The sequence below is a fragment of the Tachyglossus aculeatus genome, chromosome 4 (assembly GCF_015852505.1).
Source record: "Tachyglossus aculeatus isolate mTacAcu1 chromosome 4, mTacAcu1.pri, whole genome shotgun sequence".
NCBI lineage: Eukaryota > Metazoa > Chordata > Mammalia > Monotremata > Tachyglossidae > Tachyglossus > Tachyglossus aculeatus.
The window spans coordinates 79,388,254-79,405,272 of record NC_052069.1 but is presented as its reverse complement, the minus strand read 5'-3'; the positions used below and the strand labels follow the sequence as shown (position 1 = coordinate 79,405,272).

At 43.2% G+C, this 17,019-nt stretch overlaps 1 protein-coding gene across 1 annotated transcript in view; it reads right to left on the bottom strand.

The window, feature by feature from the left end:
• Positions 1 to 17,019, bottom strand: part of DPYS (dihydropyrimidinase) — a 98,288-nt gene continuing 81,269 nt past the window's right edge. Inside the window, exons 9-10 of the mRNA XM_038744496.1 lie at positions 4,912 to 5,044; positions 1 to 381 (exon numbers count right to left, since the gene is read on the bottom strand). Coding sequence (XP_038600424.1) covers positions 4,928 to 5,044 — 117 coding nt within the window. The 3' untranslated portion in view covers positions 1 to 381; positions 4,912 to 4,927. The remainder of the gene's footprint in view (positions 382 to 4,911; positions 5,045 to 17,019) is intronic.

Sequence of the window (17,019 nt, the reverse complement as noted above, 5' to 3'; positions counted from 1 at the left end):
TGTGGATCTAAAATTTTTATTTTAACTGTAACTATATATTGGTTGTCTCAGTGGCAGACACTGTCACAAAACTACTATTCAAAACTCAGAACAATTTTTTTTAACTAAAGTAGAATCTCAGAAATCCAGTAGATGTCAATTTAAAGGATCATTAAAGGGTGTTTGCAAGAGCCTTCCCAGTACTAAAAATTCTTTGACACCTTAGTTTTTAATTTTATTCTGCAAGAAATCACAACTAGAATAGCAGCATTCACTTCTGAGCGTAGACAAGGAAAGCCTGGAGCAATGAATCAACAAGAAGGAATATGCTAGTTATCTGAGAGTTGAGAAGATAATGTCCATCTCAGGTGGTTGCAAGGGGGATTTTCCTTTGGCTTCAACCTTGGAAGTGAACAACAGGAAGATACTGTAACATGCCATTTCAAACAAAAAGTGCAGAATTTTATCACCTCTCAAAATAAATAATAATATTATTTGTAATAATAATAATAATAATAATAATACTTGAGGTGTTTGTTAATCACTTACTATTTTCCAGGCACCATGCTAAGCACTGGGGTGGATACAGGTTAATCAGGTTGGACACAGTCCCTGTTCCACTTGGGGCTCACACTCTTAATCCCCACTTTACAGAAGAGGTAACTGAGGCCCATAGAGTTTAAATGATTTGCCCAAGGTCATACAGCAGACATGTGGCAGAGCTAGGATTATTCATTCATTCATTCAATCATATTTATTGAGTGCTTACTGTGTGCAGAGCACTGTACTAAGCGCTTGGGAAGTACAAGTTGGCAACATTTAGAGACGGTCCCTACCCAACAGTAGGCTCACAGTCTAGAAGGGGGAGACAGACAACAAAACAAAACATATTAACAAAATAAAATAAATAGAATAGTAAATATGTACAAGTAAAATAAATAGAGTAATAAATATGTACAAACATATGTACAGATGCTGTGGGGAGGGGAAGGAGGTAAGGGGGGGGGATGGGGAGGGAGAGAGGAAGGAGGGGGCTCAGTCTGGGAAGGCCTCCTGAAGGAGGTGAGCTCTCAGTAGGGCTTTGAAGGGAGGAAGAGAGCTAGCTTGGCGGATGTGTGGAGGGAGGGCATTCCAGGCCAGGGGCAGGACGTGGGCCGGGGGTCGATGGCAAGACAGGCGAGAACGAGGCACAGTGAGGAGGTTAGCGGCAGAGGAGTGGAGGGTGTGGACTGGGCTGTAGAAGGAAAGAAGGGAGGTGAGGTAGGAGGGGGTGAGGTGATGGAGACCCTTGAAGCCAAGAGTGAGGAGTTTTTGCCTGAAGCGTAGGTTGATTGGTAGCCACTGGAGATTTTTGAGAAAGGGAGTAATATGCCCAGAGTGTTTCTGCACAAAGATTAGAACCTAGGTCCTTCTGACTCCCAGGCCTGTGCTCTATTTTCTAAATTATGATGCTTCTCAAGACCAAGAGCAATCAAGACCAACCAAGTTCAAGATCAAGATCAATCAAGTGGATTACACAGATTATTTTCTCTTCTTGCTATTGCAAATGCAGCTTTGTTCTTCCGTATTTCAAATATTTTCTCACTTTATATATGATCAGCCCTATTTTTTTTATCATTGATATTAATGCTGAAGCTTTAAGCCACTAAAAATCTTCAAGGACTCAAGGCAAATTATAGTGAAGCAGCAGTAGTATTTATTGATTACCTACTGGATATGCAACACACTATACTAAGCTCTTGGGAGAGTACATGGACATAAGACACTGTCACTGCCCTCAAATTCTCCTCTACTTCTGCAGCTTGCTGATATTCTGAAGTGCATCTTCCCCTAAAGTCCAGGGTTTCTTCAGTTTTCTTCAGATGTTTCGTACAACAGGGATCCTGTGGTCTATTTTTCATTTTGAGTATGGTTGCACAATGGTCACCACTCCAACGCCCCCCATAGGAAGCAGTATGACCTAGTGGATAGAGCATGGGCCCGGGAGTCAGAAGTACTAGCATTTTAATCCCAGCTCCACTACTTGTCTGCTCCATGACCTTGGACAGGTCACTTCACTTCTCTGGGACTCAGTTACTTCATCTGTCAAATGGAGATTAAGACTGTGAGCCCCATGTGGGACAGGGACTGTGCCCAACCTGATTAATTTATATCTACCCCGGCATTTAGTACAGTGTAAGCACATAGTAAGTGCTTAACAAACACTATAGGGAAAAATGGAGCATTGGAGGGGGTTGGTAGGAATGCAAAATGAAAGAAAAGTCAGAGAATAAAAAAGGAAAATGAAAGAAAGGAACGGGAGAGAGAAAGCTAAAGTGAAAGATATAGAAAAAAGGGGAGTAAGAGAGAAAAAGTTGAGGAGGAGAAGGGGAAAGAGGAGAAAAGGAAAGAAAAGAGTTGGGAAGACAGAGGAAAGTAAGGGAGTATTTGAAACATCACTTCTATTGTACTGAATTCCTTTGTACAAATTCTTGATCCTGAAGTTCCCTGTGGGACCAAGAGTCATCTGTTGTTTAGTTCCGACTGAATCAGCATTATCACTGTCCCAAGGGCCCATTGAAGTCCTCTGTTCACAGTAGCCGCAGGGACACAATGGATTAATACATCCCAGCACATTGTGTTCTCTCTGACTCAACCTCCCCTGACCCATGGTAAACACCTCTGCTTAGCTCATCACTGGGCAGTGAGGCTCAAGTGCGGATGCTTCTTCAGGTTCTCAAATTTAGTATATGTGAGGCTAAGTCATCCACTAAAGTGGCCTTGCCTAAAGGGGTCACAATACTACCACTACCTTGCTGGTTCAATCTCTCATCCTATCCCGACTGGATTGCTGCATCAGCCTCCTCTTTGAGGCTCCCATCCTCCTGTTTCACCCCACTTCAGTCTATACTTCACTCTGCTGCCTGGATCATCTTTGTGCAGAAATGCTCTGGGCATGTTACTTCCCTTCTCAAAAATCTCCAGTGGCTGCCTGTCAACCTACAAATCAAGCAAAAACTCCTCACTGTCAGCTTCAAGGCTCTCCATCACCTTGCCCCCTCCTCCCTCACCTCCCTTCTCTCCTTCTACTGCCCAGCCTACACCCTCCGCTCCTCTGCCACCGCTAACCTCCTCACTGTACCTCGTTCTTGCTTGTCCCGCCATCGACTCCCGGCCCATGCTCTCCCCCTGGCCTGGAATGCCCTCTCTCCACACATCCACCAAGCTAGCTCTCTTCCTCCATTCAAAGCTCTACTGAGAGCTCACCTCCTCCAGGAGTCCTTCCCAAACTGAGCCCCCTTTTTCCTCTGCTCCTCCCTATCCCCCCCCGCCCTACCTCCTTCTCCTCCCCACAACACTTGTATATATATATATATATATATATATATATATTTGTACAGATTTATTACTCTATTTTACTTGTACATATTTACTATTCTATTTAATTTGTTAATGATGTGCAATATAGCTTTAAATCTGTTTGTTCTGATGATTTTGACACCTGTCCACGTTTTGTTTTGTGGTCTGTCTCCCCATTCTAGACTGTGAGCCCGTTGCTGGGTAGAGACAATCTCTATATGGTGCCGACTTGTACTTCCCAAGCGCTTAGTACAGTGCTTTGCACACAGTAAGCACTCAATAAATACGATTGAATGAATGAATGAATGAATTGCTTCCCCTTCCCTCCACCCCGGAACACACACACACACACACACACACACACACACATACACACACACACACACACACACTCTGTAATCCAATTCCTTCCCTTCACAGCTTACTGCCCCCAAGTCCTCACCTCCTGCATTCAGACTACTTGATGGTGTCAGCATCGGTGGAATACACGGGGAGGCATGAGGACATTCTGGCATCATCGAAGGAGCCACATCACCCTCCTGAAATGTTCCAGTCATGCTGACAGAGGCCAGGGAGTGAAGCTACCATCTTGGCTCCACCTCCAGACCTTTTCTAGTACCAGCGGTTGAGTGGGCTACCTATAGCTCCATTCCTGTCCTCTAAAACCTTTGAAGCAATGAACATGGGTGGTCAGCACTCCGTCACCCCACCATAAAGCGGGCACCCATGGCCCCTGGTTGAGATGTCTTCTACTTATGTAGAAAGACTATTCTAAATTCTCAGCTCTGGCTGAAGAGACGTTTCCTAAAATATGTATTAATGATATTTGTTAAGCACTGACTCTGAGCCAGACACCATACAAAGTGCTGGGGTGGATACAAGCTAATCAGGTTGGACCCAGTCCATGTCCCACATGGGGCTTACAATCTTAATCCCCATTTTACAAAGATGAGGAAACTGAGGTACAGAGAAGTTAAGTGACTTGTCTGAGGTCACACAGCAGATAAATGGCAGAGCAAGGATGAGAACCCAGATCCTCTGTCTCCTAGGCCTGAGCTCTTTCCAAGCAGGTATTAGAACCCTGGTCCTCTGACTCCTAGGCCTGAGCTCTTTCCACTAAACCACATTGTTTTGCATCTTCTTTTTATGCTCCTCTTCGCTCAGTCTCTTATCATTTTTACTAGAGTCACTTTGCACTTTAAAAACTTCCATACTTTGGTGATCAAATCTTTCATAAATAGTGAAAGCAGTAAGACAAAGAATTTCCATTTTGCCTAGTGCACTCAACTACCAGTGTGGCTCAGTGGAAAGAGTCCGGGCTTGGGAGTCAGAGATCATGGATTATAATCCAGGCTCCGCCAATCGTCAGTTGGGTGACTCTGGGCAAGTCACTTAACTTCTCTGTGCCCCAGTTCTCTAATCTGTAAAATGGGGATGAAGACTGTGAGTCCCACGTGGGACATCCTGATCACCTTGTATCCCCCTAGACTTTAGAACAGTGCTTGGCACATAGTAAGCGCTTAGCAAATATAATCATTATTATTACCACAGACTCCTTCGGAGTGTGGAACCTAATTCCCCACAATCCATTACCTGAAAGAGCTGAACTTTAAGAATGTGAGTGCTTCCGGACTCCAGATGTTGAACCTTCTTTTTTCTTAGTTGATGATAACATAGCCACTTCTCCCTTATAGGGTGCTCGTTCCACAGGGCTAGGGGTGCATGCCTGGAACAGAACATTTCATTTCTCTTATTCAGAGCTTCAGTTTGAAATTTGCAAAGCAGATGTGGTTTGCCCCCATCAATTTTGTTCATTTATATTTTTTGAACTACCCACTTATTGCTCAATTTTTAGGTGTAATGCCTTTAAAAGCCAATTTTATTATAGGAAAGGGAGAGATTTAAAAGGAGCCAATGCCACATCCATCAATCACTGTCTCATCCTCAGTGACCTGCCAGGGACTTAATCACACTCCAGGAAATCTGACTATACACTTAGTCAAGCTCTTTTGACCTATATGTCTGCTATTTTATCTCTGTTCTTCATTTGACAGATCAAACACCTTGCCCCTATATCATCCTCATATCAACATTACTATCATTCAATGCATTACAGTGTTCTAAGTATTGCAATGGGCTCTGGGAAAATGCAGTGAAAATGAGCAGATTCATTCATTCATTCAATCGTATTTAGTGAGAGCTTACTGTACGCAGAGCACTGTACTAAGTGCTTGGAAAGTATAATTCGGCAACAGATAGAGACAATCCCTTCACAACAATGGGCTCACAGTCTAGAAGGGGGAGACAGACAACCAAGCAAAACAAGTACCCTCAGAGAACTTATATATGAACATGCACACACTCTAGTCTCACAAGTTACATAAGCCCCCTCTAACACCTTAATTTTTTTTCATTTCTCAGCACTTAGGCATAAATATAAGATTGATTGAACTATCAGTTTATTCTGATTACCCTATTCATAAATCAATCAATCAATCAATTGTATTTATTGAGCACTTACTATGCGCAGAGCACTGTACTAAGCACTTGGGAAGTACAAGTTGGCAACATATAGAGACGGTCCCTACCCAACAGTGGGTTCACAGTCTAGAAGGGGGAGACAGAGAACAAAACCAAACATATTAACAAAATAAAACAAATAGAATAGATATGTACAAGTAAATCAAATAGAGTAATAAAAATGTACAAACACATATACATATATACAGGTGTTGGGGGGAAGGGAAGGAGGTAAGACGCGGGTGATGCGGGGGGACGAGGGGGAGAGGAAGGAGGGGGCTCAGTCTGGGAAGGCCTCCTGGAGGAGGTGAGCTCTCAGTAGGGCCTTGAAGGGAGGAAGAGAGCTAGCTTGGCAGATGTGCGGAGGGAGGGCATTCCAGGCCAGGGGGATGACGTGGTCCAGGGGTTGACGGTGGGACAGGGAAGAACGAGGCACGGTGAGGAGATTAGCGGAGAGGAGCGGAGGGTGCGGGCTGGGCTGTAGAAGGAGAGAAGGGAGGTGAGGTAGGAGGGGGTGAGGTGATGGACAGCCTTGAAGCCGAGGGTGAGGAGTTTCTGCCTGATGTGCAGATTGATTGGTAGCCACTGGAGATTTTTGAGGAGGGGAGTAACATGCCCAGAGCGTTTCTGGACAAAGACAATCCGGGCAGTGGCGTGAAGCATGGACTGAAGTGGGGAGAGACAGGAGGATGGGAGATATAATTATATTTATATTAAATATATTTATTCTGGTCACACGGTTGAAACGTGAACAACAATGGTATTTTTTGAGCACTTACTGTGTGCAGCACACTGTACTAAGCCCTTGGGAGAGTTCAGTGCAACAGAGTTGGTAGACATATTCCCTGACCACAATAAATTTACAGGCTAGTGTCATACTTCTGTTGTGTTTTCTGCAGTGAACTGCATCCAGTGGGTACTCAAAATATACCACTACTACTACTATTACTACTACTACAACTATTAAAATGAGAGGAGATAAAACACATAAAAAAAAATCCATCTTTCAAACACTACTGATAATGTCAGTACTGAGAGAAACAGTATGCCCTAGTGGATAAAGCACAGGCCAGGGAGTAAAAAGGACCGGGATTCTAATCCTAATTCCGTCACTTGTCTTCCGTGTGACCTTGAGTAAGTCACTTCCCTTCTCTGGGACTCATTTACTTCACATCTAAAATGGATATTAAAACTGTAAGCCCCATGTGGGACATGTACTATGTCCAACCTGATTCTCCTGTATCTATCCCAGTGCTAAGTACAGTGCCTGGAACATAGTAAGGGGCTTAAAGTATACCGTTTAAAAAAGTCCATAAAAGCATAGCAATATTAAGAAAAAAAAGTCATCAGAAGCAGTTCAGTGAAAAGCAATCATAGTCCTCCAGGGCTAGCTATGGATGGAGGGCCTCAAAATTTCCAACTTTTCAGAGTGATCATAGTGTCAGTCTCCCTGCAGGGCAAGACCTAGGACCTCATGATGCATCCATTCTGTCGTAAGTGCAGTCCTCAGGTAAAGCTGTGCTGAAAATGCTACTTTCTTTTTACATTTCCTTCCTGATTTCTGCTTTCTGGTGACCCAGGCACTACACTGCCTCAAAATTCAGGGAAGGCCAAAATGTCTTTACTTCAACTCCACACTCATCTCAGAGGATACCTCCAAACTCTAAAGGGAAAACCAGATTTATTCCTTCTCTTTAGTGTCACAGCTATCCTCCACTGGATGACAGGACACTACTGCAATTCAAATTCCCTTTTTTAGCACCTAGATTTATTGTTACTCTGGGTTCGCCTCTTAGTATAGCAGGCATGAACCTATAATTCAATATTAAATAAATCCCTGTCCTTTCACAGATGTGTTGACTTTTGTCTTAAGTGCTGAGTTCACATGGATAGATCTCACTCTGATTCCCACAGCTAGAAACTTGCACTAGTATGAGTTTATAGTGCATAAAACACTCACAGGGGCCCTAAGCAAAAAAGAGAAACTAGTGCTATTGAAAGATAATTTTTCAGCAGAAGTTTGAAAATGAGCCTTATCTACCTGGGGAATAAGGGAATTTGAATTGTCCTGATTTTTTGTAAAGTATTTGTTAAGTGCTTACTGTGTGTCCAACTCTGTTCTAGCTCTGTAATGGAGTAGGTACAAGTTAATCAGTCTGGATACAGTCCCTCTCCCACTTGGGGTTCACAGTCTAAGTAAGAGGGAGAACAGGTACTGAATCCACATTTTACAGATGGGGTAACTAATTATTCATTCAATCAATCCATCATATTCATTGAGTGTTTACTGTGTGCAAAGCACTGTACAATAAACAGTGCTTGGGAGAATACAATATAACAATAAATAGACACACTACCTGCCCACAATGAGCTTACAGTCTAGATGGAGCTTATATTGCATTCTTCATTAAAGTGCAAACCTTTCTAATTGGACAATCTATTTGATATTCAAGATCAGATCCTGGGTGGCCAGTGAATGTCAATATTCACAACCAAGAGAGATTCTATAGAACAGGCACTCCCTCTAGCACTACCTAACGTCTCACTGGAGCATCTAGTCACCTTCTTCACCTCAACTTCACACTGCTCTCACAATCAGACTAGAGTCAGACCAGAAATCGATAGTTTCAGGATCCTATTTTGTCAGCTTTAAAGTTCTCCACTAGCTTTCCCCATCTTATAATATATCAGCCAGCCCACATACTTTGCTATTCTGATGCCAACCTACTCACTCTACCTCCATCTAGTCCATCTGACCAACTTCTCACCCACATCCTGCCTCTGGCCTGGAACTCCCTCCTTATTTATACCTGAGAGATGATCACTCCCCTACCTTCAAAGCCTTATTAAAGACACTTCTCCTCCAAGAGGCCTTCCCTGACTAGGCCCTCATTTCTTCCCCCACTCCCTTCTGCATTGCTTTTGCACTTAATTTGCACCCTTTATTCACCTCTTTCTCAGTGCTCCAGCATTTATTTACGCATTGGTAATTTATTTATTTATATTAATGCTTGTCTCCCCGACCTGACTGCAAGCTCATTGTGAGCAATGAACATGTTTACCACTCTACATATTGTACTCTCCCAAGTGCTCAGTACAGTGCTCTGCACACAGTTGCTGCTCAATAAATTGATTGATTGATTGATTGAGGCATTAGCCATATGCCACTATTGGTGGAATTAACACTCATCTGCATATTTCCCATTTTAATGATGATTTTAGAAGTAAAAATGAAGTTACCAGAAAAAGCATTAAGTAAAATGTTTAAAAGAGCACTTATGCCTGTTGTGAGATATATCTGAACTGAAAGCACAAACTTTTCCAAAAGAAAATAATTTCCAGTCCCAGTAGTCCTTCTGATCCCTATGCTCCCTCTAAACTTCAAGCTCCTTGCAGGCATGGAATGTGTCTACTATCTCTGTTATACTGTACTCTCCCAAGCTCTCTTTCCACAGGAAGTGTTCAAAAAATACGATCGATTGATTGTTTGCCTCCTTTTTCTTATTTTTAGATCCTTTCCTCTCACCGATTTATTCCTTCTTCACTGTGTTGCTGATCCTACCCCATTCAGACTGCCCCACTGTTCGAGTTTGACCTCCTGCCACCCCACTTTGTCCCATCTGTTGAATACCAACGTGTCTCGACTCTCTGCTGACTGCCTTAATCAAGTACGGCATTAGATATTCTCACACATTCTGGAGGTGATCCTCTTTGTTCATGAGTTCTCAATGAAATGCTGTTAAAGTGTTTTGAAAGGCAAAGAGAAGGGAACAGAACGATGTGTGATCACATTCGCGTCAATGAATCCTTCATCTAATAGATCTCCAACTCAAACATGGGTTCAGACATCTGGGATCTCACCAGCCAGGTGCAGCATGGACATGTGACAGACCCCAACTGGGGAGCGATCCCTCTGTCACCAGCCTAGCTCTTTGCTCTGGGCTAAGACTGTTCCTTCTCTTACCCAGCCATCTTGGCACTAGACACGCACAGAGAGGCCCTTGGTAGTAGCAGAAACCCCACCCCGACCCACCAGCCACCCCATCCCGCTGCAGTCAGAAGCTACAGTCTGATTGCTGATAGAGTATGGGCAGGATGGTCTCCCCTTTAGGTCTGCCCAGCTGCTTTCCTGTCCCTGTGACCAGCCTGGCCCCCACAAGGATGAACTAGATGAGACTATGCACTCTCAGCTTGTGTGTTTGAGGTGACTAACTTTTTTTGTGTGGTATTTGTTTAAGCATTTACTATGTGCCAAGCACCATCCTAAGCTCCGGAGTAGAAACAAGCTAATTGGGTTGGACACATTCCATGTCCCCATTTTACAGATGAGGTTCACTGAGGCATGGAGAGGTAAAGTGACTGGCCCAAGGTCACACATAAGAAAGATGGCAGGGCTGGGACTAGAATCCAGGTCCTCCTGAAACCCGGGCCTTTGCTCCATCCACTAGGCCACTGCAGCTTCTCTTGCCCTCCCATTCCTTTCCTATCATTGTAATAATAATTTTAGTATTTGTTAAGCACTTACTATGTGCAAAGCACTGTTCTAAGTGCTGGAGAGGATACAAGGTGATGACGTTGTTCCATGAGGGGCTCACAATCTTAATCCCCATTTTACAGATGAGGTAACTGAGGCACAGAGAAGTAAAGTGACTTGCCCAAAGTCACACAGCTGACAAGCAGTGGAGCCAGGATTAGAACCCATGACCTCTGACTCCCAAGCCCATGCCCTTCCACTGAGCCATGCTGCTTCTCCCACTGATTTTCCTATCATTTTAGATAGCATCACCATCTTTCCTGTCCCAGAAGCCTTTAACCTTCTTATTATCTCTCTCATTCAACCCACACATTCAAATTGTCATGAAATCCTGTCGGTTCTATCTCCACTACATTGCTAAAACCCACCCTTTCCTCTCTATTTTCCTCCTTGACCAGCATCAGCCTCTTTTTTATGGTATTTGTTAAGCACTTATTACATATCAAGCACTATTCTAAGTGCTGAGGTAGATAGAAGATGATCAGGCAGAACAGTCCCTGTCCCACACAGGGCTCATAGTCTAAACCAGCTGGAGGACTTCATCCACATTTCATAGATGAAATAATTGAGGCACAGAGAAACAAAGTGACTTGCCTAAGGTCACACAGCAGACAAGTGGAAGAACTGGAATTAAAACCCAAGTCCTCTGTTCTCTTTTCCTAGGCCATGCTGCCTCCTCACTGACCTCCCTGACTCCTTTCTTTCCCCATTCCAGTCTTTACTTCACCCTGCTGCCCGGATCATTTTTCTGAAAAATGTTTCAGTCCATATCTCCTACTCCTTCAAAACCTCTGGTGGTTGCCTATCGACCTCCGTGTCAAACAACTCCAATGGTTGCCCATCCACCACCGCATCAAACAAAAACTCCTCACCACTGGCTTTAAAGCACTCCACCACCTCACCCCTTCCTACCTCACCCAGCTATTCTACTATAACATAGCCTGCACACTTCTCTCCTCTAACGTTAACCTTCTCACTGTGGCTCAATTTCATCTATATCCCAGCCAACTCCTAGCCCACCCCCTACCTCTGGCCTGGGATGCCCTTCCCCCTTGTATTCAACAGATACTCTCCCCTCCTTCAAAGCCTTATTGAAGATAAATCTCCTCCAAGAGGCCTTCCCTGACTAAGCCCTCCTTTCCTCTTCTCCCACTCCTTTCTGCATCACCCTGACTTGCTCCCTTTATTCATTCCTCTCCTAACCCCACAGCACTTATGTACATATCTGTAATTTATGTATTTCTATTAATGCCTGTCTCCCTCTCTAAACTGTAAGCTCACTGTGGGAAGGGAATGTGTCTGTTTATTGTTTATATTGTACCTCCCAAGCACCTAGTACAGTGCTTTGCACACAGTAAGTGCTCGATAAATATGATTAATTGAAAGCCCTCTTAAAATCATGTCTCTTCCAAGAGGCTTTCCCTCACCTAGCCCCTATGTCTCCTATCTGCTCTCTCCTCTGTATCAACTACACACTTAGTTGTGTACTCCTTAAAGCACTTTGATACTTACCCCAGCCCCACAGTGCTTGTGTACATACCTTATAATATGCCATTTCTCCTATCCGTGGTTTATTTTAATGTCTGTTCCTCATTATAGATTGTTAGCTCCTTGTTGACAGGGATCGTGTTTACCAACTCTGTTGTACTGTACTTTCCCAAGCACTTTGTACCGTCTTCTGCACACAATAAGTGCTCAGTGAATAGCATTGACTGTTTGATTGATTGACCCTGGCTTGACTACTTCACAAGGTTTTTTGAGGATCTTCCTATCTCCAGTCTTTCCCCTCTCCAGCCTACATGTCACTCCACTGCACAGATCATTTTTCTAAAACATCATTCTTATGCATCTTTCAGGTTCTCAGAAACACAGCTAATGGTTGTCCATTCTTATCCATAACAAGCAGAAACTCCTGACCCTTAACTTTAAGACACTTAGTTCTTGCCCTCCTAGATATCCATTCTCTTCTCTCACCACACTCCAGCTTACACTCTTCACTCCTCTAAGCTACTCATTGTGTCTCTTTCTTGCATCTTCTGCGGCTGACCTCCTGCTCATGCCCTTCTGAACCTACTGGTAAGCTCCTTGAGAGCAGGAATCATGTCTACCAGTCATATCATACTCTCCTAAGCACTAAGTAGAGTACTTTGCACAAAGTAAGCACTTAGTACAGTATTCTGCATACAGTAAGCATCTCCCTCTACCTTCTACCTTCATACCTCAGTTTTCTCCATTTTCAAAGCCCTCTTGAAATCACATCTCTTTGAGATAACTCTCTATTCCTCCCACTCGATTGCCCCTAACTTCTACTTCAGCCCTTCTGTGCCATCTAATTACTCAAAACCTCTGGAGAATTTACAACTGTATCACATATACTCTGCTACTTCCTCCTATCTGTAATTTATTTAAGTGTATATCTCCCCAGTGGATTGTAAGTTCCATCAGGGCAGGAATCATGTAAAACCAATTATACTATAATGGATAGAGCACAGGCCTGGAAGTCAGAAGGACATGGGATCTAATCTCAGCTCTGCCACTTGACCTTGGGCAAGTCACTTCACTTCTCTGGGCCTCAGTCACCTCATCTGTAAGATAAGATTAAGACTGTGAGCCCCATGTGGGACAGGCAATGTGTCCAATCTGATTATCTGTATTTACCCCAACACTTGGAATAGTGTTTGACACGTGGTAAGTGCTTAACACATACCATAATTGTTATTATTATTAATATTTATTAATAGGAGTATATATTAAACACTTACTGTGGACAGAACACTATATTACGTGCTGGGAGAGAACACATGAGTGGGATTTATATCTGGTCCCTACCCCTCAGGGGATTCCCAATGGCTTAGTATGGGGCTCTGCTCAATTAATGCTTGGTCATTTGATTGTGTATTTTTCTCTGTCTTTCTATATCAATTTTTGCTCCCTTCCCTGCCATTTTCCTGCTCATTCATCTTGGACCCCAGTCTCAGTTCCCACGAAGGTACTTCCCATTCACATATATATCTCTAAGAAAATTAATAGAGATATTGCTATTATCCAATTTAATTTCCTTTTTCTCTTTAATAATTATGCTATTAATGATAATCATTTTCTAAAGAATTCATTAATCATTTCCTTCTTTTCTAAAGTTTGGATTACATGTGACTCTATAAATGCAGAAGAGAATCATCCATAGAGATGAGTTTGACACAACTGTGGAAACATTTGCCCTTACCTTTCATGCATCCAAAGAGCGAGAAGCACTAAAGGAAATAATATACCAGTTCATTCATTTTATAAAATTAAAAAACATAAAAAGTTAATATATCTTGATGGGTTCATCCTCAACCTCTCAGCTGCCTTCGACACTGTGGACCACCCCCTTCTCCTCAACACACTATCCAACCCTGACTTCACAGACTCCATCCTCTCCTGGTTCTTCTTTTATCTCTCTGGCCATTCATTCTCAATCTCCTTTGCAGGCTCCTCCTCCTCCTTCCATCTCCTTATCATAGGGGTTCCTCAAGGGTCAGTTCTTGGACCCCTTCTGTTCTCTATCTATACTCAATTGCTTGGGGAACTCATTTGCTCCCATGGCTTCGACTGTCATCTCTATGCTGATGATACTCAAATCTACATCTCCACCCCTGCTCTCTCTCCCTCACTCCAGGCTTGTATCTCCTCCTGCCTTCAGGACATCTCCATCTGAATGTCTACCCGCCATCTAAAACTCAACTTGTCTAAAGCTGAACTCCTTATCTTCCCTCCTAAACCCTGTCCTCTCCCTGACTTTCCCGTTACTGTAGATGGCACTACCATCCTTCTCGTCTCACAAGCCCGCAACCTTGGTGTCATCCTTGACTCTGCTCTCTCATTCACCCCACACATCCAATCCATAACCAAAACCTGCCGGTCTCACCTCTACAACATCACCCAAGATCCATCCTTTCCTCTCCATCCAAACTGCTACCTTGCTGGTTCAATCTCTCATCCAATCCTGACTGGATTACTGCATCAGCCTCCTTGCTGATCTCCCATCCTCCTGTCTCTCCCTGCTTCAGTCTACACTTCACTGTGCTGCCCAGATTATCTTTCTACAGAAATGCTCTGGGCATGTCACTCCCCTCCTCAAAAATCTCCAGTGGTTGCCTATCAACCTTTGCATGAAGAAAACCTCCTCATTCTAGGCTTCGAGACTCTCCATCACCTCACCCCCTCCTACCTCACCTCCCTTCTCTCCTTCTACAGCCCAGCCCATACACTCTGATCCTCTGCCGCTAACCTCCTCACTTTGCCTCATTCTCGCCTGTCCCATCACTGACCCCTGGCCCACATCCTTCCTCTGGCCTGGAATGCCCTCCCTCCACACATACACCAAACTAGCTCTCTTCCTCCCTTCAAAGCCCTACAGAGAGCTCACCTCCTCCAGGAGGCTTTCCCTGACTGAGACCCCCCTTTTTTCCTCTCCTCTTCCTCCTCTCCTCCCCATCGCCCCCCCCGCCCTACCCCCTTCCCCTCCCCACAGCACTTGTATATATTTGTACATATTTATTACTCTATTTATTTTATTTGTACATATTTACTATATTTATTTTATTAATGATGTGTATATAGCTATAATTCTATTTATTCTGATGGTATTGACACCTGACTACCTGTTGTGATTTGTTGTCTGTCTCCCCCTTGTAGACTGTGAGCCTGTTGTTAGGTAGGGACCATCTCTATATGTTGCCGACTTGTAATAATAATAATAATAATAATAATGGCATTTATTAAGCACTTACTATGTGCAAAGCACTGTTCTAAGTGATGGGGAGGTTACAAGGTAATAAGGTTGTCCCATGGGAGGGCTCACAGTCTTAATCCCCATTTTCCAGATGAGGGAACTGAGGCACAGAGAAGTTAAGTGACTTGCCCAAAGTCACACAGCCGACAATTGGCGGAACCGGGATTTGAACCCATGACCTCCGACTCCAAAGCCCGGGCTCTTTCCACTGAGCCACGCTGACTTGTACTTCCTAAGCGCTTAGTACAGTGCTCTGCAAACAGTAAGCACTCAATAAATATGATTGAATTCATTGAATGAATGAATGAATGAATGAATTTGTGGCCTTGAACGAGTGCTGGTCATTTGTCAAACACTGACAAAATGATATAACCCATTAGTAAACAGTAAGGGAAAATTGAATTCATTATGTTTCCTAACAATTTCCCTTTCAATAATTTTATGAAGTTTTTGTAATGCATTTCAAAAGGGTAAAGTCTGCGAAGTCTCATTGCAGAATTTCTTTTCCTTTGGGTTTCATGCACATCCCCATATTTGTTTGCTAAGAATATGCAAAATGATTTGTGAAAAAATACCACCTTCTAAGTAATAAATTCCCCTCTCAGTATCGCACCTGGAGAGTTTTCAGTAGTCTACTCATATTGGCTACAGGAGGGAGAGTCAAGAAGAGGCATTACTCATTCCATTCTTAGCTTGGGCAGTGGCTAGCAAGTGGAAGGAAATCCGCTATAAATCAAAACTCAACTGTGCTGGGCATCAGCCTCATGGGAGAGAGTCGAGGGTGGAGACTCAAGTTTACTGCATGGAAGGAGGCAATGGTTAACCATTTCTGTATTTTTACCAAGAAAGCTCTATGGGATACACTACCAGAATGATTGCAGATGGAGATGGGGCACTCGGGGAGAGATGTGTCCATGGATTCGCTATGAGTCAGAAATGACTCGGCAGCATAAGACAAGCCAGGTAGTAAATCAGAGAGAAAATGGGTAATTCTCCAAAAGTTCTGTCAGAATTCTCATATATTCTATCATTTTTTTTATTACAGTCTGTATCCTTAAGAATATCACAGATAGATAGATAGATAGACCATAAATGTGATCATTTGTCTCCTTTATCCTTGGGTCTAGAAATTTGTATTATTCCTCAGTCCATATACATCCTTTCCCATCAGGACGATGGGAGGGGGACTGTATCTGCTTGTCAGCTCTTCCCTGGGCTACATGTTTAAGAGGGCAAAGAAGCACAATAATGCTTAGCCCACATAGGATGGCAGGGCTAGCCCATTCCTCTATAAAAGGGCACTCTAGGATGGCCAAAGCATCCCCACATACTCTAGGAAGTAGAAGAGATGGAGAGCAGAGAGGGAAAAAATAAAGATATCTATAATCATTCCAACTTTACCAGGCTACAGTATTCAGGTGCCTGGTTGTTTTTATCTAATAGTGGGAGTATTAGTAAAAGTACTTATTGAACACCCACAAGATACAATACATCTTTATCTATTTTGTCCTTCCTGAGTACATAGCACCATATACTAAAACCCGTGGGTGCTCAATAAAAATATGACTTCTCTGTTTTGTACTTCCTGAGTGCTTATTAACATGTATTGCACTCCGTCAGTGCTCAGTAAATACTACTACAACTATTACTACTACTGCTACCATTACTATGAAGTGCTTGGGAAAGTACAAAAGCATGTGACAGACACATTCTCTGCCCCGCACAAGCTTATACTCCAATGGGGGTTATGCACACAAAAATATTTGCAAATTAGACATTCACACTAAAATGTGTAATTGATTATACATATGTTACTTATGTGCTGAGGTATAGTATAAATAAATATCTAAGTGAAGCATCATGGCCAAATGGA